The 27,014-nt window shown below is 41.0% G+C and overlaps 1 protein-coding gene across 9 annotated transcripts in view; it reads right to left on the bottom strand.

Moving 5' to 3' along the window:
* Positions 1-525: 525 nt before the first annotated feature.
* FARP1 (FERM, ARH/RhoGEF and pleckstrin domain protein 1) overlaps positions 526-27,014 on the bottom strand; it is a 208,702-nt gene continuing 182,213 nt past the window's right edge. For 5 of the 9 annotated variants that reach the window (XM_027674662.1, XM_027674664.1, XM_027674663.1 and 2 more), the window contains 11 exons: positions 19,104-19,185; positions 15,627-15,864; positions 14,093-14,223; positions 10,995-11,063; positions 8,982-9,071; positions 7,785-7,867; positions 7,356-7,468; positions 6,688-6,851; positions 4,132-4,239; positions 3,286-3,437; positions 526-2,115 (listed from right to left, as the gene is read on the bottom strand). In XM_027674662.1, coding sequence (XP_027530463.1) covers positions 2,034-2,115; positions 3,286-3,437; positions 4,132-4,239; positions 6,688-6,851; positions 7,356-7,468; positions 7,785-7,867; positions 8,982-9,071; positions 10,995-11,063; positions 14,093-14,223; positions 15,627-15,864; positions 19,104-19,185 — 1,312 coding nt within the window. In that variant the 3' untranslated portion in view covers positions 526-2,033. Of the gene's footprint in view, positions 2,116-3,285; positions 3,438-4,131; positions 4,240-5,152; positions 5,290-6,687; positions 6,852-7,355; positions 7,469-7,784; positions 7,868-8,981; positions 9,072-10,994; positions 11,064-14,092; positions 14,224-15,626; positions 15,865-19,103; positions 19,186-27,014 lie in introns of those variants that run through there. The other 4 variants (XM_027674661.1, XM_027674665.1, XM_027674666.1 and 1 more) reach the window with 4 other exon arrangements.

Raw genomic sequence — 27,014 nt, 5'->3', positions numbered from 1 at the left:
GCCTCTTTTCCTCACTACAGAGCTTGTTGTTCACATTCCTGGTCAGTCCTGAAGCACCGTAGTTCCTGTACCTCACTGATTCACTGAGGTGATTGAACCCACTTTGGCACTACAGAGCAGGGGCACAGATTTGGAATGGACAAGGCAGTGGGGCCTGCAACTGGGAAAAAGGGTTTCAGATTTTCCTGCCTACTTTTTAAGTTTGTTCTTCAGCATATCATAGCCAGAGGTGATTCTGTAGGGTAGGTATGATTATTGCATTGGTACTGAGAGTCAGGGACAATAGCTAAGGAAAAAAGCAACTGCAAAACATAACCTGCCCAGGATGTTACCTGCAGCTGAAGGAAGTACAGTGAACTAGTTTTTTTCCTTTGTTAGGATGCGCTTGGATTTGGCCATGGGGACTGCTGCTTGTCCTAAGGGGTTAGGAGTCCATCCTCTTCTTGGATGGAGGTATGTGTGTGGCTTTGTTTTGGAGTCGGGGATAATACAAAAAAAGCTTTACTATCTTGAAACAGGAATATATACGATAGTATTGTGAGGTATTTTATTCCCTTTTGTTGTGAGCAAAGCTGTAACAAGTTGTTTTATACATTGCACACAGGTAAGCCATTAACAAAGCAAATAGCTAGATGAAGAAAAAGTAGGGGTAGAATTGCCCCTGCTTTGTTTCCCAGATCAACATTCAGGCCCCCTCTGCCTAGCACCATGTTTCCTCAAAGGCCCATAATAGTGATAGGTGTCTTACCAGCACATCAAACTTCCAATAATGGAAGTTTTACATCACCCTCATGACAAAGTGTTTCTTAAGACACAAGGAAAAGCATCTAAGCCTAGTAGACATAGTGCTGCCAACCTTCTAAGTGGGCCACCAGCTTATCCAAAAGGCTGTGCTAGCTGCTGTCAGCCAGATATGTGAAATGTGTAGTTCTGCTGCAGGCTGTAACAGTTGATCTCTGTCTACTGAGCCCCAGAAGAGAGAGGGAGAGACTGAAATTCCAACAAGAAACTGAAAGTCAGGTTGGGATGTGTAGCAAGCAGGATGAAAACTTGAGGCTTCAGTAGTACCTTCAGCTTAGAGCAATTTAGTTACCGAAACGCTCTACAAATGAATCACAAATAGCTGTGGTTCTCGTAACATACAGGTTTTCTTTCAAGTTCTTAAAACAAACAGCAGAATGTCACCACAGCCTTTAATTTCTTCTTGTACATACCATTCACAGTACATTAACAGCCCAAATAATATTGCACTGGATTATTTTAAAAATTTTTCATCTTGCAAGTAGTATTCACTTTTCAAAGCCAACAGATAACTTGGTCAAGTTGCACCAAGAAAATGGTTAGATAAGAATCCTATACTTTATTTATACCACATGGATTTGTAACCCCAAAGGGAAATGAGAATGAGCTGTAAACTGTTTCCTTGTTAAAGATAGAAAATTAGTAAATCCTTGCTGATTAAATGTAGAAAGACTGGGAAAAAAAAACATGAAATCTGAAAGTTATTTCATTCCTGTTAGACTGCTTGCTGTATATATAATTATATTCTATACTGTGAATGTCCATCTACATTTAGAAATCCAGCAGTCTAGAGATTAACATGGTAAAAAAAAAATAATATATTTTTATGAAAAGAGAAGAAATAAGTGTTTGCCTCAGAGGGGAAATTTTTCAGATTTCAGTCATCTGGGGGCTTTTTAGGTGCAATCTTTGAGGCAACAAAATGTCTTTTGGCATTTGGCACTCTAATAAAGGACAATATTTTAATACTGGCACAAGCTAAAAACAGCACAGAATGACAAAATACAAGACATGAAACGAACCGCAGCCACTGGGATGATGGTAAGCTAGTTTGAATATACAGAGAACTTAAACAGTTTCGCTGATGAATTGTGAATGTTTCTGCAAAACCATATTTATTCTCCTCTTTTACCAAATCGTAAGTTTTCCTAAACATGGAGGGAGAAAAGTTTCAAATGTCCTCTAGAAAATCAGCAGCTGCTGGACAATCAACACGGCGGCTTGTTAAGCCATCAATAGGCGTGAGGCTCTTTATGACTCAGAGCTCGGGTGCGTGAGGCAGAGCTGGTGGCACTTCGGATCACTTCCATCCATCTGTGAGGAGGCACGAGGAGGGACACAAATAAAAGAATGGTCAATTCTCAAGGGAAGATTTCTTGAAAGATATGTTCTGCGCTATTAGTTGTACAGTTTTATTTTCTGTGTCTACAGGAGCATCTTACTTGCTACTTAACTTCTGTCTGAAGTCAAGAGGATCCAAATGACTGCCACTACAGAAAGGAGGTTTAGAGAGAATAAGCAGCAGGTGTGGGACCCAAAACTCACGAGCTTAGTAGTGATTTTACTTGCTCTGCAGACACCAAACCTTTTTTCTTAATTCGAGAGTGAAAAAATGTACTTTAGCTGCAATATCTATTTCTTTTTCCTAGAAATGAGGAAGGGATTTTGTTTTCTCATTTATCACCTCTTTCCCACAATGTTTTATTTATAGCTTTAGACTGACATGGCTAAAACTTAAAAATAAATTTCTTTGATGAGAATTTTGGGATTTTTGACATTTTAGTGCTTCATATAAAAGACTTAAATTAGTTCCTAGTATGAACAACCGCAAACCACAAATTAGGAGGAGTAGTGCCTTTTCCCTGGCTTTCCATGTATCTGAAGTTCAGTGGGAAGTGTAAAAATTACATGATGAAGTGGCATAAATATGTAGTAGGAACAGCTGCTTCTGTGAAAAATTGGAATTTTATTTAAGGTTTGGATTTTCCATGCTGTTGTGCTAGAGGGAGCAAAGCTATTCTGAAGAGCTCCTGAGAAGTCCCGTGATCTGTTCACATACTTTGTGAGGGCCAGGTTAGATGGGGCTTTGAGCAACCTGGTCTAGTGAAAGGTATCCCTGCCCCTGGCAGGGGGTTTGGAACTAGATGATCTTTAAGGTCCCTTCCAACCAAAAACATTCTGACTCTATGAAGTCTGAGACCTAATGCTCCCCATACAGCCAAGCCTGAACAATTTTGACTGGATAGTTAAAGGTTTTGCAGTGATTACTGTTACAGGTTCCACATCGTCAAAACCAATCACTTGATTTTAGTGGTATCAGGTTTAAAATGTATCTTATAATTTTGACAGGTTCTTTCTCCTGTTGTGCTGAACTACTTGCCTGCATTACTGAACCAATTTATTAAACTTTACATCTATTAACCTTGTTCCGAAAAACACTCCTGGAATTGAACAAAAATTTCCTCTCACAGAAGACAAACTTACCTTTCAAACGTATATTCACTTTCAGCCCTGAAGTAGTACACGTGGGATTTGAAATGTAGCTTGAACACATAATCTTTGTGAATGTTTTCAGATTCAGAAGGAATAGTAAGTGAATATCCCAATAAAGGAAGGCTGGCTAAAGGATGATTGTCCTGAAAAAATATGATGGAAAGTGCTGTGAGATCAAATGCTCTTAATTAAAGAGAGCGCATAAGTAAATGGAGGGGAGATACACACTCATTTAAAGATCACTGTGTTTCTACCTGTGTGTGGAAAAACACCAGGCTTATATACTTGCAATAAACATAATTAATTATCTGCCATTGTTACAGACCATCATCAGGATGGTGCATGTTCATTGTTGGCATTGTTACTCCTTTAGAAGTGTGCTGGCCACTCAGCAGCATTCATTGCTTCAGTCCTTTCACTGCACGGCATAGCATGGCATGTTTGAACAAATTATTTCTTTATGCCTCTTACAGGTAGAATATACTCCAATTCATAATTTTTAATTGTAATAATCTCAGAATTTGTACAAGAGAAAAGTCTTATTTAAGCTTGCACCACAACTTCTGAGGAGTAGTGAGGTCTGCTGTACTTTTAAGGATGATCTGTACTGTGACTGTTGAAAGCTTCAGGAAAGAACTGACAAGAGAGCAGATTGAGAACAGGCCCTGCTCTATGTTCCAGTGGCAGTGAAGGCTGTGTGTGTAGCTGTGACGAGTGCACCTGCTTCTCTCGCCTACAGCATCTGTGACTAATGTCCACTTTTCTTTCTGCTCTCTCTTTGGAAAAAAAACCCCAAACATCTTCTCCAGGCACACACATACTCATCCAGTCAGTTACCTGGTGCGATTTATAGAAGAACATGCAGAAGTTGGTGAACACCACCCAAAGCTTCTGCCACCCGTTGCTGTTTTTGAATTTTCTTAGGAGGTTTCCAGACAGCTGGTTCTGAAACATATCAAAAGTAGCCAAATAAAACAGTGGTATTTGCAGCTTAATTATTCTAAGAAAAATTATTTGACTTTATCTGGTTGTATGTGACCTTGTGGTACATGAAAGTGTTTTGGTTGAATGGACATACTTTTCTGAATTTTATTACTGCTAAGTAGTACTTTATGTAACTTTTTTTTTGTTTGCAGCTGGGTACTTCCAAAATCTCAAAGCTACTACACTAATTATTTTCTCAATTGAGATGGCTTTAAGTAATTTATTACTAAACATAAGTCTTATTATCCTACTCTGTTCTTTTAGAATGATATTTAAAAAGAATGGAAACAGAAAGTCTGACATGAATTTGTGATGTAAAGGAAAATTATTACATACTTGAGAGTTGCAGATAGAGATTGAGCTGTCAGTACCCAGGGAGTTCACACGGTAACTTTTCGAAGATTTCAAAAACAAGGACTGTTAACCTTATTCTTAGCTGGATTTTGGATAGTTTAACAAAAAGGAGGAGGAAGCCGTAACAAAGCACATGTATTCAATGGCTGGTTGAAGAAACTGCTCTTCACATACTGAATATGTAAAGCGCAGTATCATTGCTCCCTGCAAATGAAGGGGAGTTCTCAGTGAATTATTAATGACTTCCCATTCCTTATTGACTGCAAGGCCTCTCACCTAGATCAAAACAGCTCTTTACATCATTCTGTTTCTATAATGCAGAAGGTAATAACTTAATGTGTAAAGCTTAATAGTCAAAATCTGGAGGTCCTGGTGTACCTACTACAAATGAAGTACTCTTAAAAAGTTCTGTTGTCACCAGCCTTGGATATATGTTAAGCCTTTATCATCTCATTCTCTGATATCTGGACTGCTGCCTCCTTGTCCTAAGTTACACTTGTACTCCTTAATTTTCTGTTACCTCATTACTCTGGAGGATATCATAAAAGGACAGGCTTTGCATTCGGTACCAGCAGACATATGAAATGGAAACAGGCCGCTGATCACTGATCAGTCCAGCAGGTAGGGAGGAACAGTCACTGACAGAGAGAGGATCTTCTACCACAAGAGAGACAGAAAGGAGGGAGAGACACAAAGAAAATAAACAATAATGCTGAAGTGAGAGGCACCGACAGAATGACGTGAGCATGAGCGTAACCTGCCACGCATGGAACAGAAGTGGAGCTGAAGATGTTTTCACAGAACAACACGTCTCCAGGGTGTGTTTGGTCTTCACTGCTTTGTTTGTGTTCATTTGAGGCACGGGGAAGGAACAAAAATGAGGAACAATGAGCACTGATCTCAGACCTAATTAGATTTGCCTAACTAAATGTTTTAATTGTTAAAATGAGTCACTGGTTTTATATCTATTTATAATAAGCCCTCTGCTTTAGGGAAAAATATGAGGCCTTGTCCTGTGCTGAAATATTCCTCCCTTGCAGGATATAAGGGCATAAAGAGCGGAAAATCCACCTGTGTAGGATGGAAATGAGGCTCTACAGTCAGCATTTTCTAGTACAGAATAATTTTCCTTGTCATGTTTCAGCAACAAACTCAGCTTCAGTTTAAAAACAGAGGTGGTTACACAAACTAGGAATAGGTCTGTCCTTGCATGTATATGTTCTGCATCAATACCTCTTCTCTAAAGCAATGGCAGCCTGATGTCTGAGGGCTGCTGCTTGAGTGCAAGTGCGCTCAGCTTTACGATTCCTTTTTCCATTTTCATTGAGCATTAATTTCCATTTGATGAGGGCTGTGATAAAGTACTCCGAGCTCCCTGGAGACTGTCTTGGTGAAGGAAGAACACCTTAGCAGGCTTACCACTTCATCCTAAAACCTACACTGAACTAGGAGTCTTTTATTTCAGTCTTTGAAAAGTCAGTGTCTACACCTCGGCTGTTGAGCACAGAATTAACAAATGTGTATCAAATTGGCTTAGCTGTGATCAAGGGGAAAAAAAGTGGTTTTATTTTGAGGTGGAAAACACAAATAAAGAAAAAGCAAATGAGACTGAGCAATGACAAAAGGTTCCAGAAAAGATGGCTAGGTAAAGAAAGTAAGTTAGTAATACACATAATTAAAACTCTGGCTGCAGCAGCTAAAGACAATATCCTTTCCGCTCGAGCAATGACTTAATGCCTCTGTAACTGAAAGCATTAAGACAGTTTGAACTACTTTAAATTTTAAAGGGCATCAACATTTTTTTGGACAGTTACTTCTATGAAAATTACTGCTCTAACTGATTTTACAGAGGTGCACTATGGGAGTGGATATGTGCTTCTTGAGTGATGGTTTATGCCATTGTTTGAGGATATGGGAGGCAGTTCAGTAGGTGTGCCTGAAACTTCCCCAGAAGGAGACAGTGGAACAGCGCACTTATTAATGAGGAGCAAAAAGGAAATTGTCAATTCAAAAGCGAGCCTGGAGCTGCAGTTCAGATCGTTCTGAGGCAGATACCTCCACAGCAATACTAAAGTCGATCATTGAAACACTGGTATTTCTGTGCCAGCAGACGTGCACCGTAGTGTTGCCACGGTGTGGTGACTGACGTTCGAGTGAGGTGCGGGATGCACTGAGGTCGTCCTCAGATTCCTGGTCTACAGTAGTTTCATCAGGAGACTCTATGAAATGCAGGGAAAAAGCATCTTTCTTCCTCTATGCAACAACATATATAATTGGAAAAATTAAACAAATCAATTCTGTCCACAGTATTGTGAACTAATTTTAAAACACAATTTTAGAAGTAATTTTGTGCAGATTTTAAGTAGATTATTATATTTTATATATTTACTTAATGTGTTTCTGCAAGTGTTAGAATTAAAGACTAACTACCATGCTTTGTTGGTGTTTTAATACCTTCCAAGGACAGGCACTGCCCAAATCTGGTTATATAGTTCCTGAAATCATTATGCTTAAATCACTTCTCTATTCAATGAAAATTTCTGCTAACATCAACAAGAACATTAAAATGACACATCTATAAATATATCTATACATATATATATAAATCAACTTCAAATGCATTGGTTTGACCTCTGGCCAGCATTTTTCACCATTTTGCTTAGCACCAATTAGCAATCATACTGACAAAAGTGAGTTAAACCTACTCTCTAGCATTTACTTACTATTGTCAGGTGGGCTGCTTGCCAGTAGCTCTGGGGCAGGGCCACTGCTTTTTTCTGCAAGGTCTATTGCCATCTGGATGTCCTCAGTCCATTTGTCCATTTCAGCACGGGTACTACAATGAAAATTCAAGTTTTATTCACATTTTACAGGCCGAAAGCAAATTCTAAGAAACAAGTTGAGCTTACTTTTAATTAAATAAATTTAGTCACAAGATGCTACTTTTTTTTTTTCCTGATAACTTAGTTTTGGTTCCAACTTGCCACTCTGTTTTGTCCCATTCACTTTTTTTTAGCAAGTGGCTTTCACAAAAAAATACACTTTTGAAATTGTTTTAGGAGCAAATACTAACAAAATGATGCCTCTCTGTCCCACTGTGATAGCTGCAGAGAAATACAGTTTACATGTGTATGTTGTCTTCACTGGATTACCTTGCAGCAACAACGATGGACTGGTGTTGACCTCGTAGTGTCAGACAATGAGGAACTCCCCATTCCTCCTCACTTTCTTCTATCTGAGAGATAAAAGCCCAAATGCAGTCAGATTTCAGAAAGTATGTATTTCTTAAGGTGAAACAGTGAACTGAACAAGCTCTTACCATTGGGGAAAAGAAATCTAAGGGAAATGTTCACAAACAACAACTTTGAGCTAGGTATTGAGAAAAAAAACGGCGGTTTGCGAGTTGGAAGAATGGTAAGTTAGTCCTGCAAAACCTCTCAAACCAAAAGTGTGGTTTTGTCTGCTTTGTGTCAAAGAAAATAGTGATATTTTTATCAGAAGATGACTTATCATACAAAGGGGTATATTAAAAAGGCTGTGAGTGCTCTGGACACTGCAGCATAACACAGTTCTGTTGTGAACAAGTTCAGGCCAAATGGCCATCAATAACTGGGTAGACTCCTTGAAACTCAAAGCCTTGCAGGTGTTTAGAGAAAATCAGTCACTGTGGTAGTGATTACCTAACTTAATTCTCAGGAAAACAGTACAGAAGATATACAAACCCATGAGAAGCTCCAATGAAAATAATGGAGGGAATGAAAGTGTTTTGAAATTAGCAAAAATATTTTTGAAACCATATAGGAAGAGGTAACTAGGTCCTATTGGCTTGAACTGGCTGTGTGCCAGAAGAATTGCAGCAAGAGCTCCAAATGATATATTGCTGCCAGTTTCCCACTACTTAGGCTTTAAGATACAGATCTGGAAACATTAGGAAATGGTTTTTTTATAGAAATTGGATGGTCGCTACTGTTTACTTGCCTTGCACAGTGTGTCTTTATTGAACTGGTGATGAATTACTTGTAAGAATAGTGGTTAAATTATAGTTGAAAAAAAAAAATAAAGAAGCCATCTCATGAAAAGTTTGCTTTATGAGGAAGCAGCCCTCAAAAATGCCTTTTTTCCCTGTCGCATTTGCTTATATAATCATCTTTGTGCAGAAGGTTGCATGAACACATGCTGAACCCAACACAGCCCCAATCAGGCACTGTAAAACGTAACCCCAGCTTCTCTGAATCAGAGACCCCCCCCTTTGGCTGCTGCTTTCAGTCCAGCAGAAATCATCAAGCACTTAAGATGGGATCACAAATGGCCATTTAAGCACAAATGCCTTAAGTTCTCATAATACTTACTGTCATGCCATACAGTGGAAGATGCCCATGGACTTTAAACTGATTGGATGCTGTCAGGCCTCTACTTGTGTACAACAAAATATCATTAAACTAAAAAACAAGAATAAGCATTATTAGAATGATGTTGGTTGGCATGGATGTATGTGGAAAAACGATATCAGAATGGTAAATGCAGAAAAATGGACTATATGACAATCTTAAAGCATGAATTCAAAATATTGGCTTCCACAATACTCCACTACCTCGTGTTAGCACCTGTCTTCCTTCTGAGCTAGTTTTAGGTATGTTCCCACACTTTTCCACTAGATATTTTCCAATGCCATCTGACATTCCCTTTGTGATCTCTGTGTCAGAACTAACAAGCCACACAACAGCAGTGAAACCGAGTATTGCATTTCACTCTCTGCCATACTTTGAAGATACAGAAGATGTGTCTTTTATCAATATTTTCTTCTGCTTGAGTGGAAAGATAAGTATATGCAAGAGATGTGTCCCACTCAACCCTTATGAATAGAGTAGCTGTCTATTACTCCCCATATTCAGAAGGAAGTCGGGAGACCTGTTTTAAGGTAGATGGATTTAGGTTTGAAATACCAAGGTGAAGACACTGAGTATCTCAATTTGTAGAGTTTCATGCAGGAAACAGCAGTTGTTCAAAGCATGTTATATGACTGTCTGCGTTTTGTTGCCATAAAATAAATGGCATGTTTTCACTGTGCCACCTAGGTCAAAGGGTGTTTTTCTCAAACCAGATGGTTGCATCGAGAAAATCATACTCTCTGATATGAAACAGAGCTCTCACCACAGACCTCTACAATTCAATAGCAGTAATTCATGAAGCTTTGTGGATCAGCCACTAGAGGGGGATTTAATTTTGCCAATGATTGCACATATATTCGGAATCCCACAATACTGACCTGGGATTTTACCTCCAAATAGACTCTGGTGCTTAAGACAGATCGAAGACTTCTTTGACAGAGCGAGCACCTGACTTGAGAGTCTAGTCTTAGATTTTTAATGTTTTATACAGGTATAATACCGAGGCATCATCTGGTGACAAGAACTATTGGTATGCAAGAAAATATGCACCATATTCATTAGGCTTCCTCTTCAGTGTCTTTAAAGGCAGAGGATAATCCTACCCAGGTAGATTTATCAGGTTATATCTTCGACTTATTTGAAAGATTAACATCAAACACCTTGTAAAACCTAGCATACTCACAAGCTTTTCTACACACATATTGTCTTCACCTTTTGCATACAAGGAAGTATTCTTGTGCCACACAGCAGTAGTTATTCAATATTTTACCCTGTAACACTGGATTAGAAACTCTATGCACTCCAGTGTGCTAGCACCAAGGGCTCAGCATCAGAAAGATGGGGAGCTTGGGAGCAAATCAGCTGGCCAGGAAGAGAGAAGGAACCATCTGATCAGCTCTTGTGGATCAGAGATCGAGTGGGATCACTATAACCTGAAAATGCTGTGAGTGATGTTGGGAGGAGATAACCTTTTCTAGAGCAAGAGTTGCAAAATGTATCTCCAGGTAAAGACACGTTCACCGATATGTTGGGCATCCGTGGGCTGAAACTGGATGGTTTATGGAAAAATTTGGTTCTGTTACGTGTCCTGAGAGCATTATGTGGATTATTGTTCATATCACCAGAAGTCACTCTTTATCTTCTTTTCTGCATATAATCACTATCCATGGTGCCACTTTTCATTTTGCAATAACTCTGCTTTTATCTAAGACAAAGTGCTAGGAGGTAATATTTTACCATTATATTCACCTGGTCATATAAAAAATAGTTTTATCTTTGTAAGAAGCAGTTACATTGGATTTGGACAGAGATGTAAATTTTTAACAACCAGCTACACAGGCGATGTATTATGCCAATTTAAAAAAGGTTGTTTAAAAATATTTACTGTAATTCACAATTCGAGTCTAACAGTATATCTAATAGTTGCCTAGAGTTACATTTCATTATGTAAAGAAAAACTGTCTTCTTACTTACCAGAAAGAACATCCGTTGCTGTAAACCTTTTCCAGACAACTTACTAAGACTGCCCAGTCTAATAAACTCCTGTGGGAAACAAATAAAAAAATAGTATCTCCTGTAAAAATGACAATTTCTTTATTATGCCAACATAAATATGACTACTTGGTCATAGGAATGATTTGACTACCAGTCACCAAGACTTTTAATTTTATTAAATATGTTAAAAATTTATAGGATCATTCCTTTCCATTTTTAACTGTCTTTAGGATAAACTCTTTTCATTCATTTTAGGAAAATTCAGCTAAGCAAAATTTTTTTTACCTAAAATTAAGAAAGCTTAACTTCAGGCAGCTCTCTCTTTCATCAGTTTTGAATGAGTATTTGTCATGGTACAAATGATGCAAAAACCAATGGTAAGTTGCCCTATATGTTATTGGTTCGCCAGTGGTAAGCTTCTGTGGTGTATATAGCATACATATCTCTTAACTGCAATGTAAAATCAGCCACACAACTCAACATCACCATCAGCAGCAAAAAAAGAAGCATATTTTTCTGGAAGTGTAAGTTATCCCAGTACCATCCATCTTATATAATACAGCACATTAATTTAGATCAAACTGCTTAAGAATGTTTAGATATGGAATAAGAGGGAAAGTAGCACATCTGAAACTTTCAAAATGCTGTATTTCTTGGGGTTACTGTGAACTATGCAGTAACTCACACTTTCACTTATTTGAAACTCATGAAGATATAGTTTTTCAGTCACTCCCTCCAGCTTCTGCAAAGAGGTTTATATTTATTTATTACAGTCTTTCTAAGGTCATTCTACTCATAACTGTGCATTTAAAACCTATCTAAAGCATCAGAATCACCTCCACCTTGGTATACTGGCTGTCTAAAATAAATCTGTTCAGAGAGACAATCTGGATACCTTAGGCTTGCTGTGATGTGTCCAGTCCCCCCACCTGCATTACTTAAGGGGTAAGGGGTGGGAAAAGTGGCTAGAGGTGGTTATTCCTGTACCACAGTAAGCTCATGTTACCAGAGAGGCCACTGGAAGTTGTTGTTGGCCACCAAAGAGTATTAATCATAATTAGTATTTCTATGGTACCATCTGATAGTCACCAGTAGGCTTAGCATCACCACAGCAAGTGCTGTGTTAACACATGGATCAGGAGCTGCAGGTCACTGCAACGTGCAAGCACAATCAACCACGGGATGTTTTCATGTCCAATATAGGTACCAGCTTGGTGGCAGCAGAGATCCCACTCTGGGACAACATGAAAAGGATGGGGTTACTGTGGCACTTGCCTCCCAGCCAGGCCTGCACCAGGGCAGGGACTTCAGTCAGAGCCAGAAGAGCAGCCAAAGGGCTGGAAGCAGCAACATCTTCGGCATGTGCCAGAGCACGGTGGCCAATGTTTCTTGCCTTGGCAGGCAAACAACCTCTGCCTCCCCATCTGCCTTTTCCTTGAACTTCCTAGGACAGGAAGACTGCTCAGTCTTTAAATAGAATAGGGTAGCAGAAACACCCGATGACAGCATTTAATTTCATGTGATAGAGAGATGCACGGGCTGTGAAATGTCCTGAGGGACTTGCCAAGGATGTGAACAGTCTGTGGATCACTAGAAACATGAGCTGTGGCAGCTGCTTGGAGACAGGGAAAAAGTGAAGTGAGGGAGTGGGGAACAGCCACAAATCCAGAAATACCTGCGCTCAGCACTGCCTTCTCAATGGCACATCAACTTCGTACCCCAGCGTTTCATTTGCCGCAAGTATTATATTTGTATATGACACACAAAAGTCAAAGGAGTGGGGAGGTAACTAATTCAGCAACTGACAACTCTCAAGTTTGCGTGCAGAGATACGTGTGCCTAGGAAAATAAAAAAGGCTACAAATATTACACTGTGGCTCATTTATTCTGAAATAAGCCTTTGTTCTTAAAAAAGCATCACAAGTAAAAAAGAGATGTTGGTATTTTTGTAGCGCAATTAAAAGTGTTTACTTAAGGCAACCTTGTCTCAAAAATTATTGCCTAATGTTACATGTAGACTAAAAAGACTGCTTGTCCCCAGGGCCATGAGTTTCAAAGCAAGGCATTGTGAAAGGGCTGAAGGTCCTCCAGCACAAATGTCTTACTTTCCTTTAATCTGTCATGCTCTAGCATCGAAGGTTGGGAAAAAAAATAAGGGCAGCATGAAATGAGGAAATATGCAACTGTTCAAGCTCTGAACACTGTGATAAATATTACATTTTTAGTGCATCTGTTGTAATAGATGTTTGGGATTGCCTACAACTGCCCAAATCTATACAAAATCAGTAAACAAGGATTGCCTCTTCCTGCTTTAAAGGTTGCTGTTTTCTATGGTGTGCTGGTTTTGGCTGGGGCACAGTTAATTTTTTCACCGTGGCTAGTATGGGGCTGTGTTTTGGATTTGTGCTGAACACAGGATTGACAATATAGAGATGTTTTTGTTACTGCTAAGCAGGACTTACACAGAGCCAAGGCCTTCTTTGCTTTTCATACCACCAGGCTGGCAAGGAAGTTGGGGGTGCATGGAAGCTGGGAGAAGACACAGCCAGGACAGGTGACCCAAACTGACCAAAGGGATATTCCAGACTATACAACATGATGCTCAGTATGTAAAGCAGGGGGAAGGAGGAAGTAGGGATGTTTAGAGTGATGGCATTTGTCTTCCCAAGTAACTGTTACAGGTAATCGGGCCCTGCTTTCCTGGAGATGGCTGAACATCTGCCTGTCCATGGGAAGCAGTGAATTAATTCCTTATTTTGCTTGGCTTGCATGTGCAACTTTTGTTTTACCTATTAAACTATATCTCAATCGATGAGTTTTCTGGCTTTTACCCTTCCAGAACTCTCCCAGATCCCACCGGTGGAAGAGTGAGCTAGTGGCTGCTGGAGCTTGGCTTCTGCCAGGGAGTCAGACCATGACATATGGTATTATGATGTTTACGTTTGACAGTTTTTGGTGGGAGAAAAAGATTTGTATGAGGAAAGGCAATGTCACAGCAGCTCCTAATTAACAGGTTTCTGAAACACACCTAATTCTTTAAAATTGCATCAAATCTTGATCACAACTCTGTTACTTACTCTTCCTGGGATCACCAGATTGTCCATGCCCATCAAGTCTTTCTTCAGTTCATGCAGCTTCTGAAAGTTCTCCATCTTTATCATATTGCCATGGAGCTGAGCCACCATTTCAGAAATCTCAGCCAAAGCAGCTAGATGGACAAATTCATAAAGTGCTTATTAAAAATTTACAAGAATGTTCAAAAAGAATGGCTTTTATCTGCAGCACCTATTTCAAAAACCTTCTTGTGCTACTCTTCTTCACAGTGTAAAGCTACTCAGGCACACGCAAACTCAGCTACCCACACAAACTCTGGACATCATCCTATGGAGTGGAAAGGGTGGAGTGCTGTAATGAAGAGTCAGTCCATTTCCTGAATCCAAAGTTTGCTCTATTTTAGCCACAGGAACTTTGTAAGAACACTAGAGTCAATTCAGTGCACCAGTGAATGGATTCTCCTAAAGGACTTAATTTCCTACATCTCCAATCAATCTAGGGATGTTCTTTATGCTTGAAAAAACATTCATTTTTTTCTCCCTGCCTGTGGCACACTGGGAATGGACACATCATCCTCAACATCTAGCCTTGGCTGAGGGAAATGAAGGCACTACCTTGGTGCATTCCCTGAGATCATTCAGGCAGTAGCTACATTTGGGCAAACATCTGTGCCCCACAGCACTTCATTGCCACAGACCTCTGTGGCATTTCTTATTGCCACAGGTCAGGTTACCTCCACATTTTGTGCATTGCGTGCTGTGGGTCTCATTGTACGGAACCTGAGGGAACTCAGCCAGCTAACTCAGCTATACCTTATGGCTGGCAGCAGTTATGCTGAGCGTTACTCCCTGCCCAGGTTCTTCCCTGGATCTGCACCGATGCTAACTGTACAGATAACACAGTTATCCTTAAACATACATAGCTTACAACAGGGGTGGGGGACGGGAGTAAAGAAGAAGGAAAACAAATCATCAGAAAGAAATTGCAGGCAATGAGTCCAGACTATGGGGGGGGAAATGTTTTCATGTTTGAAAAAAAAAATCCAAGCCAGCTGTTTCAAGTTCCTGAAACAAATCATGGAAATGGTAATAGAGTACACTATATGTCTTGAAAAAAAGGCAAATAGCACTTAAAGACATAATAACAGCAGCCCTGCTGGGTCAGAGCAAGGGTTCACCTGGGCCAATATTTTGTGTTCTTAGCAGATCTCTAGGGAAAGCAAGGAACAAGAGGAGCACATATGGTACGTTCCTTGTGCTCTCTCCCAGTCTCCCAACTGTTTTCAGTTTAAGAGACTTCCTGAACCGTCTGTTATTTCTGTGTGTTTAATAACCCCCAGCAGAATTCTTTTCCAAATACCTGCCCAGACCGTGGCATAATGTGTATACAACCTGAATCCTACTGTTTCTGGTGTTCAGAGTGCTGGATTTTGCAACTCAATCCTCTTTTAATGTCGGTTTAAAAAAAAAATTTTTTTTTTTTGTCCAGCCATACACCTCTAATGGAGTAGGATGCTGTTCCACAACCCCAAGAACTGGTGTCTTTTCTCTTACTTACCTCTTGAATCCCTGAAGTCTGTGTGGCTTGGAGGATAATGCTTGCAAAGCCTCTCCATTATCTGCTTGTAGTGCATAAGCCTGTGTAAAGGTCTGAGAAGGAAGGTGTTGAGAGGCAAGTAGCAAACTTTCTGCAGTTCAAAATCTCTGCAAAAGGTCTCCAGCTTACGAGAGTTCTTGATCCCATTCTCCAACTCCATTAAAATCTCATTGTGCTTCCGCAGGTGAATTGTCAGTTGCTTATAGGCACAAAAAAAAAAAAAGGATGTAGTAGAGCTCTTAGCAATCACTATGAGAGGTGACTCAGTCCAAACCTATTCCAGCAAAACATCCAACTAGCACAGCAGTGGAAATTTTGCAAACAAAATCACTCTAAAACACAATGGCTCTGAAATGTCATTACTCATTTGAAGTAGACACCCCCACCTGTTCTGCATTCCCTGTAAAACAAAAGTACATGAGTCAACGAAACTAAGTCTCTTATCAGTGAGAAATCCAAAGGCAAGGAGATGACATGAACATAGCTCATGGAACTGGGTGCAACAGGGAGACAGCCAGACAATGTGAATGCAGAGTTAGGAAAGAAAATGAGATTTTCTAAAAGGATGAAGGGATTTAGTTGCCCCAGTTCCCTTAGGTGCTTTTGGGGAGCTGAGATGCAGGCAAATGGACTTTTAGCTTCTGCTGCCTTCTTATTCATGAGAAGTTGCACCTCCTGGGAATCTGAACAAACACAAAAATAGAGGTGTTGTCCAAATGGATATGTTAGAGTTCTTCATTCTTGGACTACAGCCTCTTCTCCTTAGTGCAGTCTCTAAGATCATCCCACTGGCCATGGGGAAGCAACCAGTGCACCAGCAAGTGAATGAGGTTTGCATGAAACATGTAACTTCATTTACGTCTCAGTATTGCAGATATTTACAAGTCCTTTTTAAAACAATTCAGCAGATTTTTTTAAACAATTAAGACATGGAATTAATTTGTGTTTTTCTAGAGGTGAACTGGTTCTTCAGGATGCACAGAGCTTCTCTGAGCAGCCAAATAAAGTTTTCCAGTATCTGGTAAAACATTCATTTCATGGCTAGGCTTCGCGAACGAAGATTTGGGAAGGGCTCTACCCACGTTTGTTACAAGCGCGCTGGTGGCTAAAAAGGCCAATACGAGATAGGCGCATCTGGTTGCAAAAGGCAAAGCAGAAAGACTCCTTAGATGGTATATTCTGCAAGGCACGATTCTTTCTGCGTTGTCTTCTCTCCTCAAGGGTGATCCTGCGAGCTTTCTCAAAGGCATCAGCAGTGTTATAGATGGTGTGTCTCCAGGCCTCCCAGAGGAGACCAGTTATGTTGATCAATATGGCCAAGGCTGAGATGTTGTTTCAGGGAGTCCTTGTATCTTCTCTTCGGGGCTCCTCTCTTGCGGCAGCCGGTGGCAAGTTCACCATAAAGCAAGATCTTGGGGAGGCGGTGGTCCTTCATCCTTGAGACGTGTCCTGCCCATCGCAGCTGTGTTCTCAGCAGCATGGTCTCAATACTTGTGACTGCTGCTTGTTCTAGAACAGATGTATTAGTCACATAATCTGACCAGTGGATGTCTAGGATTGTACGGAGGCAGCGTTGATGGAAGTGTTCCCAGGCGCCCTGGGCGAGGGGCGCCCCCGGCGGTCCCCGGCCCTGGGCATGGAAAGGAGTGAGAGAGGGGGAGCTTCGCTGGCGTGGACTGTGCCCCCTTGGGAGGTAAAACATTAGGCAGCAACAAAAAGACACTGAATGCATAAAATGAATGTACTTGAGAAGACACTTTTGCTTAATCTGAAGTTTGTGCTTTCTGACACATTTCTAGTCAACTCCCTCTCCTGTGATTTGTGACAAGTACCTTCCCTACAGCTAAGCTGCTTCCTCCATACACTGCATATTCATTTTACAAGTCTCAGGCAAGACACAGCAGACCTTCTAGATTGCTACAGAGACTACCCATTAATTACTTGCTCTTAACTTCTCTCCTATGTTAATTAAAAAAGGAATGTCAGTCTTTAGGTCTTTTAACAGTTCTCATGATAAATAAGTAGAGCTCTAACTAATTTTACTGTTTCCTGTGCAGTTCCTTTTGAGTTAAACTAGCTTTTGCCTCTTTCCTTCACATATCAGCTAATCAGTGGTGGTGAATCTCAAAGCAAATGAAGTAAAACCCTCTAATGGGAAAGGGAAAATTGGAAGGCTGAAAGCACACTGACAGGACTAAGTTACAGTGAGGACTGTTCACAGCCTTTACACTAGTGCCCCAGATGGACCTGCAGACAGCAAAGGACAGACAACTTAATGTTGCAAGGTACCAAGAGCAGAATCTGTCAGAAGCTCTGTGGTATTCTAAAAACTGTAAGTGAAGGTGTGCATGGAGGGACGGAGGTAGAAAAGTCCAATTTACATTTATTCCAATGCATCTGAATTATACCTTGAGGGAAAAAAGCAGTTCCTGGCTAAATACACTGCAGAGGTGACGAGGCTGTCTATGCTGGGGACTGTAAATGGAGATTTCTAAGCTTCCTTCTTCTGATTTGCTGTATAATCACTTGAACATCACTTCTCAGCGTCTCTCTGTCTTTCTGAAAGATAAATCTAGTACTAACTAACATCTTGGGAGAGCTGTAATGACTAAACTGCTCCTTCCTCCAGCCAAGGATTCAAAGCTGCTGCATTTACTAACTGCAGAATGCCCAAGTGGCAATCACCAAGGAAGGATTTATTGGACAGTTTCAAAAGCACTTTGAGATCCACGTACCAAAGGTGAAGTGTCGTGTTTTGCCCCACATCGACTTGGATGCATAGCTACATCATAGTAAGGTGAGCTTATATCCCTACTGTAAAAGTTCATAGAGTTTTCACAGGTTCCCATGCCTGCATTCCATGCTGTTTTCTCAGTAACACAGAGCGTCAACAATACTGCTCTGGCCAGATTAAAGACAGTTGCAAAATCTGCTGAATATTACACCTAGATTTATGGCTCATACATGTATTTTTCATTTTAGCTTTAAAGGGATTGAAGGTAATTATTCTCATTGATTCAAAAACCTTTCATCTAACTTGTCACTGTAGTGCAGAAATATACCTTTCCCAAGATTAATTAATATCCAGGTTATGGTCACTACTCCTGCAATATGTTAGCATGTATATTTGCATGAAAAAGTAGGATTTTGAACAGTCTCCTCATCCACACAAATTCCAATGCTTTGCCTTCTTATTTGAAGAAAAAAAGAGCTGGAAATTAGGTGTTCCTGAACTTCTGTGTTTGTTGCTTCTATATTTGGAGAATGGAGAGAATTCTCCAATCTCACCAAATGCTTGCTACTTTATCAAAGGAAACTTTCATAGCATAATCCTTGATTTCAATTGGCAGACAACAGCACAAGAGGCAACATACAAAAATGGAAAGCATGCTAATGTTAATCCATGTCAAAGCTTAATAGTTATAGGATCACTCCTACCTTCATATTCTGAATGTTCTTTAGCATAACATCTCCGATTCTTTGGTAATCTCCTTTAATGTGAGCATTAGAGCGACCTTCCCTGTCAGCAACAGAAATACCACACACTTCAGTCATGCAATAAAACCGCATAATCACTTATAAGCGCAGAAAGAACCCCAATAGCTCATTTCTTTTAAAAACCTGATCCCCATGCTCCATTGCTCAGAAGTGTGTGAGGAATATTCCTGACAGACGTGTAATTCCCAAGTACAGTACACCTTTCACCCAGCCTGGCTTTCACTCCTAACAACAGAGAGGGCAGGAACTCAACAGAAAGATTAGACTCCTAAAGAAAATTTTTAGCATTTTTAACACACCGGAGAAGGCTGAAAATGGTTTGGGAAAAAGAAGATATCAAAATCCCATGACAATATGTGGGCTTAGAGCAGAAGGTTAATTCTGTTCAGAAACAATGTCTGAAACCCAGAACAGGACCTGGGGGGTGTTCCTCCTCTGAAAAGCTTTCTGCTTATGTAAAGGAGAGTGGAACCAAAAAAAAAATAGATCTATCCAGCATCTGCGTTTGACTCATAAGTGTTACATACTGGTAGGAATTTTCTTTCAGTGTGTCACTTATGATATTACAAATGCAAACTGCTCCCTCCCACCCAGCCAGCTGCACTTGGATGAGTGCTCCATTTGGGAGAAACTCAACTCCTGATGAAAAAGATATTCCTGCTTCTAAACCATGTGCGAGACAGGCAAGGATACCACGCTCTGACTGAATCCAAACACATTTTAGAAAACACAGGAGGAAAAACCATGACTGTAAGAACCTAACTGTTACAGATCTGTTACAACCAAGTTATACTTTCAAAAGAAAATCACTAGGGCTGTGTGGGGAGAAGCACTGTTCCCTTCCCCTTTCCAACTTCTAATACTGCATCCAAATTTCCTACAGCATGGTTTTTTACATGCTGTCCTCAATTTTTACAATTCAGTTCAGCTCTCACATCTGAGTATTGGGAGACAGATCCAGTCCTGGTGTGAGCAACTGCAATTCAGCCAAAGAAATGCATTATCTTGGAAGAGGACAGAAACATAATCAAGTCCTAAATAAATCCAAGGATAATGTGGCCTCTGTTTTATGCTAAATGGATATATTGTTTTACACTCATTTGCCGTAGTTCACACTTTTAAGACAATTCTGTGTGAAAGTATAAGTAGACAACAAGGTTATAAAACTGCATTCCTTAGTATGGGCAATTTAACCAGAGAGGTCTCACAATCACCAAATCACAGAGGATGCAGCTGTTCTTAGGAATATACTTTCACTGGCAAGACATATTATTACATTAATAGATACATATTCAGACATATTTTTTGTTTTGTAAAGTTAACATGGTTATGTTTCTGTTGGATAATTTCTCTGCATGCTTTTCTAACTGGGAAACGTGGAGGGCACAGCTTATAAATACTACACAGTAACACCTATTTTATCCTTCAATAGACAAAGAGACTCACTTGACAAACAAGGGATTGTTCCATGTTCATTTGAACAATAGCCAGTTTCATAGACTGCCTTTAATTATTTCCTATTGTGTTAAGACTCCCGGGCAACTAGGCGAACTACCTTCAGACCTTCGTGATGCAGTCATCATCACCTTGTATAAGAAGAAAGGTACTAAATCAGACTGCTCAAATTACCGTGGCATTACTCTGCTCTCCATTGCTGGCAAAATCCTGGCAAGAATACTCCTGAACAGACTAATACCCGCTATAGCAGAAGGAATTCTACCTGAAAGTCAGTGTGGTTTCAGAGCCAACAGGAGCACCACAGACATGATATTTGTTCTCAGACAACTGCAAGAGAAGTGTAGGGAACAGAACAAAGGTCTCTATGTAACCTTTGTTGACCTCACCAAGGCTTTCGATACTGTGAGCAGAAAAGGTCTCTGGCAGATTTTGGAACGTTTAGGTTGTCCCCCCAAGTTCCTTAAAATGATCATCTCACTTCATGAGGATCAGCACGGCCAAGTCAGATATGGCAACACACTTTCTGAGCCTTTTCTAATAAAGAATGGTGTGAAACAAAGCTGCGTTCTCGCTCCTACCCTATTCACAGTCTTTCAGCATGATGCTCCAAAGGGCCACGGCAGACCTTGATGATCAGGACGGTATCTACATTCGATATCGTACTGATGGAAGCCTATTCAACCTAAGGCGACTGAAGGTCCACACCAAGACCTTAAACCATCTTGTCTGGGAGCTGCTTTACGCTGATGACGCTGCCCTTGTTGCCCACACAGAAGCAGCCCTGCAGCGTTTAACATCCTGCTTTGCAGATGCTGCTGAGCTCTTTGGGCTGGAAGTCAGCTTAAAGAAGACTGAAGTTCTCCATCAACCTGCACCTCAGGAAGTCCTCCATCATCCCCACATCACCATCGGCCAATCAGAGCTCAAATCAGTCCAACAGTTTAATTACCTAGGCAGCCTCATCTCCTCGGATGGTAAGATTGACGGGGAGATAGACAACAGGTTAGCGAAGGCATATAGTGCTTTTGGAAAACTCCATAAAAGAGTATGGCATAATAAACACCTGAAGAAAAGTACCAAGATCAGTGTTTACAGAGCCATAGTGATGTCTACTCTCTTATATGGTTCCGAATCATGGGTCATCTACCGCCACAACCTGCGTCTCCTAGAACGCTTCCATCAACGCTGTCTCTGTATAATCCTAAACATCCACTGGTCAGATTATGTGACCAATACATCTGTTCTCAAACAGGCAGCAATCACAAGTATTGAGGCCATGTTACTGAGAACACAGCTGCGCTGGGCAGGGCACGTCTCCAGGATGAAGGACCACCACCTCCCCAAGATCTTGCTTTATAGTGAACTTGCCACTGGCTGCCGCAAGAGAGGAGCCCCGAAGAGAAGATACAAGGACTCCCTGAAACAACTCAGCCTCGGCCATATTGACCCCCATAACTGGTCTACTCTGGCCTCCAATCGGGAGGCCTGGAGACACACCATCTATAATGCTGCTGATGCCTTTGAGAAAGCTCGCAGGATCACCCTTGAGGAGAAAAGACAATGCAGAAAGAATCGAGCCTTGCAGAATATACCATCTAAGGAGTCTTTCTGCTGTGCCTTTTGCAACCGGACATGTCTTTCTCGTATTGGCCTTTTTAGCCACCAGCGCGCTTGCAAGAAACATGGGTAGAGCCCTTCCCAAATCTTTGTTCGCGAAGCCTAGCCGTGATGATGAAAACTCCCAGGCACTCATATGCCTATTTAAGTAAGGAAAAACGGTTCTCAACATGATTTTTTAATGTTTTTTTTCCAAACCCAAAGGTTACACTGGGATAAGAAGTTGGGTTGTGTCACTGATAACTTTAATTACCATCACCAGTTTTGCAAAAGTACTATGTTAGATGAGCACTGTCATAGTCAAATCATGCCTAAGAAATGCTCTAAACTGCAAGGAAGAGCAGAGGCATGTATGGACATCACAAGACTACAGTCTCCACATTACCTGAGGATAAAAGTACAATTTCTACAATTTCTGTCTCCAGGTAGTCTCTGTCTGTCAAATAATCTCCCCTTTATGCTGTTCCTTGACTTTCCCTTCCACCATGTCCTACTCATCCAGCAGCTCTCCCCACTGAGATTTCCTCTGGTAGGTTGTAAATAAAACTTTCCATCCAGTGAAGGTCTGCTCAAAGTAGTGCACATGAAAGTGCCCCCAACTGAAAATCACAACCATTTGAAGTCTAAGGCAGCAGCACTACACTGGCAGGAAGCAAGGGAAAGCCACTCTCCACCTGTGGAGTCAGCATGCAGCATCCCATCCCAAACGGTTTATGCTGTGCCACTACACATCATCCCAGAAATGTCAAAGCCAGATGAATTTGTACTGCTGCCAATAACGGCACCGTATCTGGTAATTATAAGAATTGTTGCTTTATGTGTTATTCTCTACCTCTCTGGCACTGCCTGGATCCTTTTTTATGTCTCTACATTTGATTGAATCTAATAGACTTAAACAATTTTGTACCTTTCTGAGCACGACATAGATATAGTTATCTATTTACTGCCAAGACAAATACTAAGTACAGCATTATGGAAGGTTATTTCTAAGTAGACATTGCTTTTCTGATCTGAAGGCTACAATATAGGTTGGCTAGAATACACATTGCAAATTTCTTATCTACTAGCTAGCTACTTGAAGGCTGAGCTCAAGCCTACTGAAGTCACAGTGAGTGCTTCCAACAGCTAATATTTAGTGCAACTGTTCACTGAGCAGTCAGGTCCTTATTTCCTAAAAGTTGACCCCCTGGTCACTCTTCAGCACAGCCAGCACTGACTGCTTGCACAGCATTTCACCACACTGGTCACACGCAAAGCATCAGGAACAGTTCCCCTTCATTGGCTTTGGCCAATGACTCTCAGGGCTTTCAAATCTTACTCTGCATGTTGGCAGTGACACAGACAGAGAGAAGGGCGTTCCCCAAAAGCAACAGCCTGCGCCCAGCTGCTGGCTGAACAGTGAAAAGCTGAATCGTACCAGAGCCCTCCACCCAGGCCAACAGAGATGACCTGTGCTGCACACAGGTGCATACTGCCTGAAGAAATAAAGCCAGGTTTCCTTAGGAGAAAATACAGAAATGTGATGGCTGGGTATTGCTCCTTGTTTCAGCAATTCTTCTTGCTTTCATTATTAATTTTCATGCAAATGCTGCCCCTTGCAACAGAGATGATTTTCCCACTAGGAATGGTGCATAGGCATGTAGGCTGTGATGGAGAACAGAGAGGCAGGGAAAGCTGAAGCCAGGCATGGGGGAACATGACAGCTTCACATCTGCCTCCTAAACCCCACCCTCACTCCACCTCAGCTCCATGGCGGACTCCAGAGTAAACTCCATGCTACAATGCCCTGTTTCTCAGCTCAACATGCAAATCTCAAAAAAACCAAGAAGAAACCACAGGAAAAGAGCATCCAAATACACAGCACATAAAAATAAAAACCAAACACACAATCTATCAGATGATGTCTTACTGCTGCAACAGCCCAAAGCACAGGAGCACAAAAGAGAGCTCTCCCTGCGGTGTATGTTTTGAATAACAACACTCAGCTTGCTGAGAGGGAAGAAGCTGTTCATTTGTTGTGCATCAACGGCTAAATTGTTCTTTTTACTCCTTGTTATCATGGGTCACTGTTTGAACATGGTATCTATCTGCCAGTGACAAGGGACAAAGCTCAGGAACTAGGATCTCACAACTTTTCATCAGGAGTTGATTTGCGATCCCCAGCTCCATAGATGTAGGGGCTGTGTTCCCCACACATACTGTGCCCTCACTCCACTCACACTGTATGAGTGAAAGCCACTGAAAATCATGCTGAATAATGGGGATATTATTGTATAATCAGGTAATTTCTCATATTTCTCCAAATAGTCCCTTCCATTTTACAGCAATAAAAGTGTACAATTGCAAGAAAGGATGAAGAGACTGACTTTTATACCTGATAAGAAACTCAGACACCACCTTATTTATATTACTACAAATGGTCACCACCCTGACTTACAGGGATGATACAAGTAGCTATGTCAGATTTTTGGAATTACATGAAATTCTTAGTGTATATAATTGAAAAATTAATGGAAAGAAATTTCAAGTCAGCCCACATCCTCAATCATCCATGAATGGTATCAGAAGAAACAGAAATTTGATGGGGATGGTGGCAAGGCAAAGAAGAAGATGAAGATTTCTCAACAAAGATTCTGAGGTGAACATAATCTTTGATTGCAGCCTCCAATTGCAGCCAAAGTAATAATAAATCAATTGCAAAAAATTATATTTACAATGTGCAATCTTCTGTTACATGCTGAAGAACAACATCTCCCTCCCGGATATTATAGCTGGTCTTTGAGCACTTGGACATTTTTGACTTTTTATGACTTTATCATTAGCTAAAGTTCTAATACTAAAAAATACCTTAAACATTCGTCATTACAACTGCCTTTCAAATAAGAGTAATGTTTTGTAATTCAAAAAGAAGAGTCGATAAAAGCAAAACAGCCCCTTCCTAGCTCACGCCCTTCTATTACACAGTGCTTCTCACTCCCTTGCCCATTCTGGCCGGCACTGCAGCTTCCTTTCAGCAGTAAGTAGTGCATGAAACACTCCTCAGAGCATAAGAAATGTACTGATGAAGCCATCAGAGCTTCACCGAAGTCACACCAACCCTCTGGGGAGCGTACACACATTTAAAGACTTTGGCTGGCTATCCCTGTCATGAGAGAAATCCAATCTACAGGAAACATGCATCAGAAATGCTTTTAAACAAAAGGATCAGAGAAAGTAACACCATTGCATGAAAAAATACTGTAAATGCAAGAACATTTCATATCTTGCTGCGGAGCTCAGAGCTGATCCTGCGTGCATCCCTCCCAGAGACCCACTGAGATGAATGTAATATGGCTCTAGATGTGACTAATAGATCCTGGACAAGCGATTTCTCTCCCTAACAATTTCCAATTAATTTGGGTGTAGCACAGCTCTAATCCCCAGAAGTACCCAAAAGTGACTTCAGCGATGCAAACTATCCTTGAGCTCAATGCACTGGCACCAAGCCCCTCTCAATGTCTTTGTGTCAGGAATTCATAATGCATAACTCAGAGGTTTGTATTACAACACATACCTCATTTCTGCACATAGGACAAAGACACTTTTGAAACTGTACTCTTCATCCCTCCTCACCAGACATGCAGAACCAACTGACTAGCTGGCACTCTGCATTTCAGGTGGTAGATAAGGACTGCTGCCCTGTTTATATAAACTGTGTTATCATGCTGCTCTTCTTGAGCACAAGTGCTGTTTCTCAAACAGAAAATGGTTAATAAATGAACATTTAGCTCATCTTCCTACACCTCCCTGAGTGCTTTTTTATTACAGGTTTTCAAACTTGCTTCCATGAATCCTGATTGAGCCTTCTCCTTCCATATGCTAAAATCTAAGAGCCTTTTTTTTTTGCAAATTACCAGCCACACAGTCACATCTGGTAATACTGAGTAGCAGCTTTCCTCAGATGTGCCTGTGATCTAGGAGTCAAACTACCAGCTTCCCTGGAAGAGGGTAAGTCTGCCTGCATTTCTGAGAAGTACATAGTGTTTTTTCTTCCTAGCACATGGATAAGGTGCAAAACACAGATTTTTACTGTCTGATGAGGGCTTCCTAGGTCAGAAATAGCTATCTTGGCTTGCCCCAGCATTACTTTCTACAGTGCTCAGTGGTCAACCAAAGGGGGAAACTTCTGGTTCTCTGTAGCAATGGATGTATGGAAAAAGTCCTGCCAAAGATGGACTGGTGAATCAGAAGTTTTTAATGTTGTTTAAACACGTGTTAAGATGGCTTTTTGCAGAGTCACTGCTGCTCCTTCCTGATACCTTCTGTAAGACCCCTTATCTCTCAGGCAGGAGTGTCCTGGGAAGATGCCTTAAGGTGTTCTCATTGGTCCTTTGTTAACCCCTTCCTTATTTGGCTGTTAACTCCCTACCTGATTGTAAGACCCCTCACCTGTGATTGGTCCCCTTTGACCCTCCCAAGAGCTATATAAACCCCCACCTCACAATAAACTTCCTCTTTCGTCCGTCTCTCCCCTGGTGGTCTGGTGAGTGCTCCTTTGTAGGGTCACAGGCCACGTGGGTGGGGGGCAGGGTGGAAGGGCATACACCTTCCAGGTAATGGACTGAAGCCAGGCCTGAAGGATTCTCCCCCTCCAACTCATCTACCGTAAGTTCTCCATTTGCCACTTTCTGTCAGCATTTAAAGAAACCAGTGTGGAAACTTGTAATACAAAGATTTAAAGGGGTATGGAAAGATGAGCTCGATTTTTTTTGGATGGAAAATGGTGCTTGTGGCCCA

The sequence above is a fragment of the Neopelma chrysocephalum genome, unplaced genomic scaffold, assembly GCF_003984885.1.
Source record: "Neopelma chrysocephalum unplaced genomic scaffold, ASM398488v2 Primary Assembly neopelma1_25, whole genome shotgun sequence".
NCBI lineage: Eukaryota > Metazoa > Chordata > Aves > Passeriformes > Pipridae > Neopelma > Neopelma chrysocephalum.
This window is presented reverse-complemented; position numbering and strand designations above follow the sequence as displayed.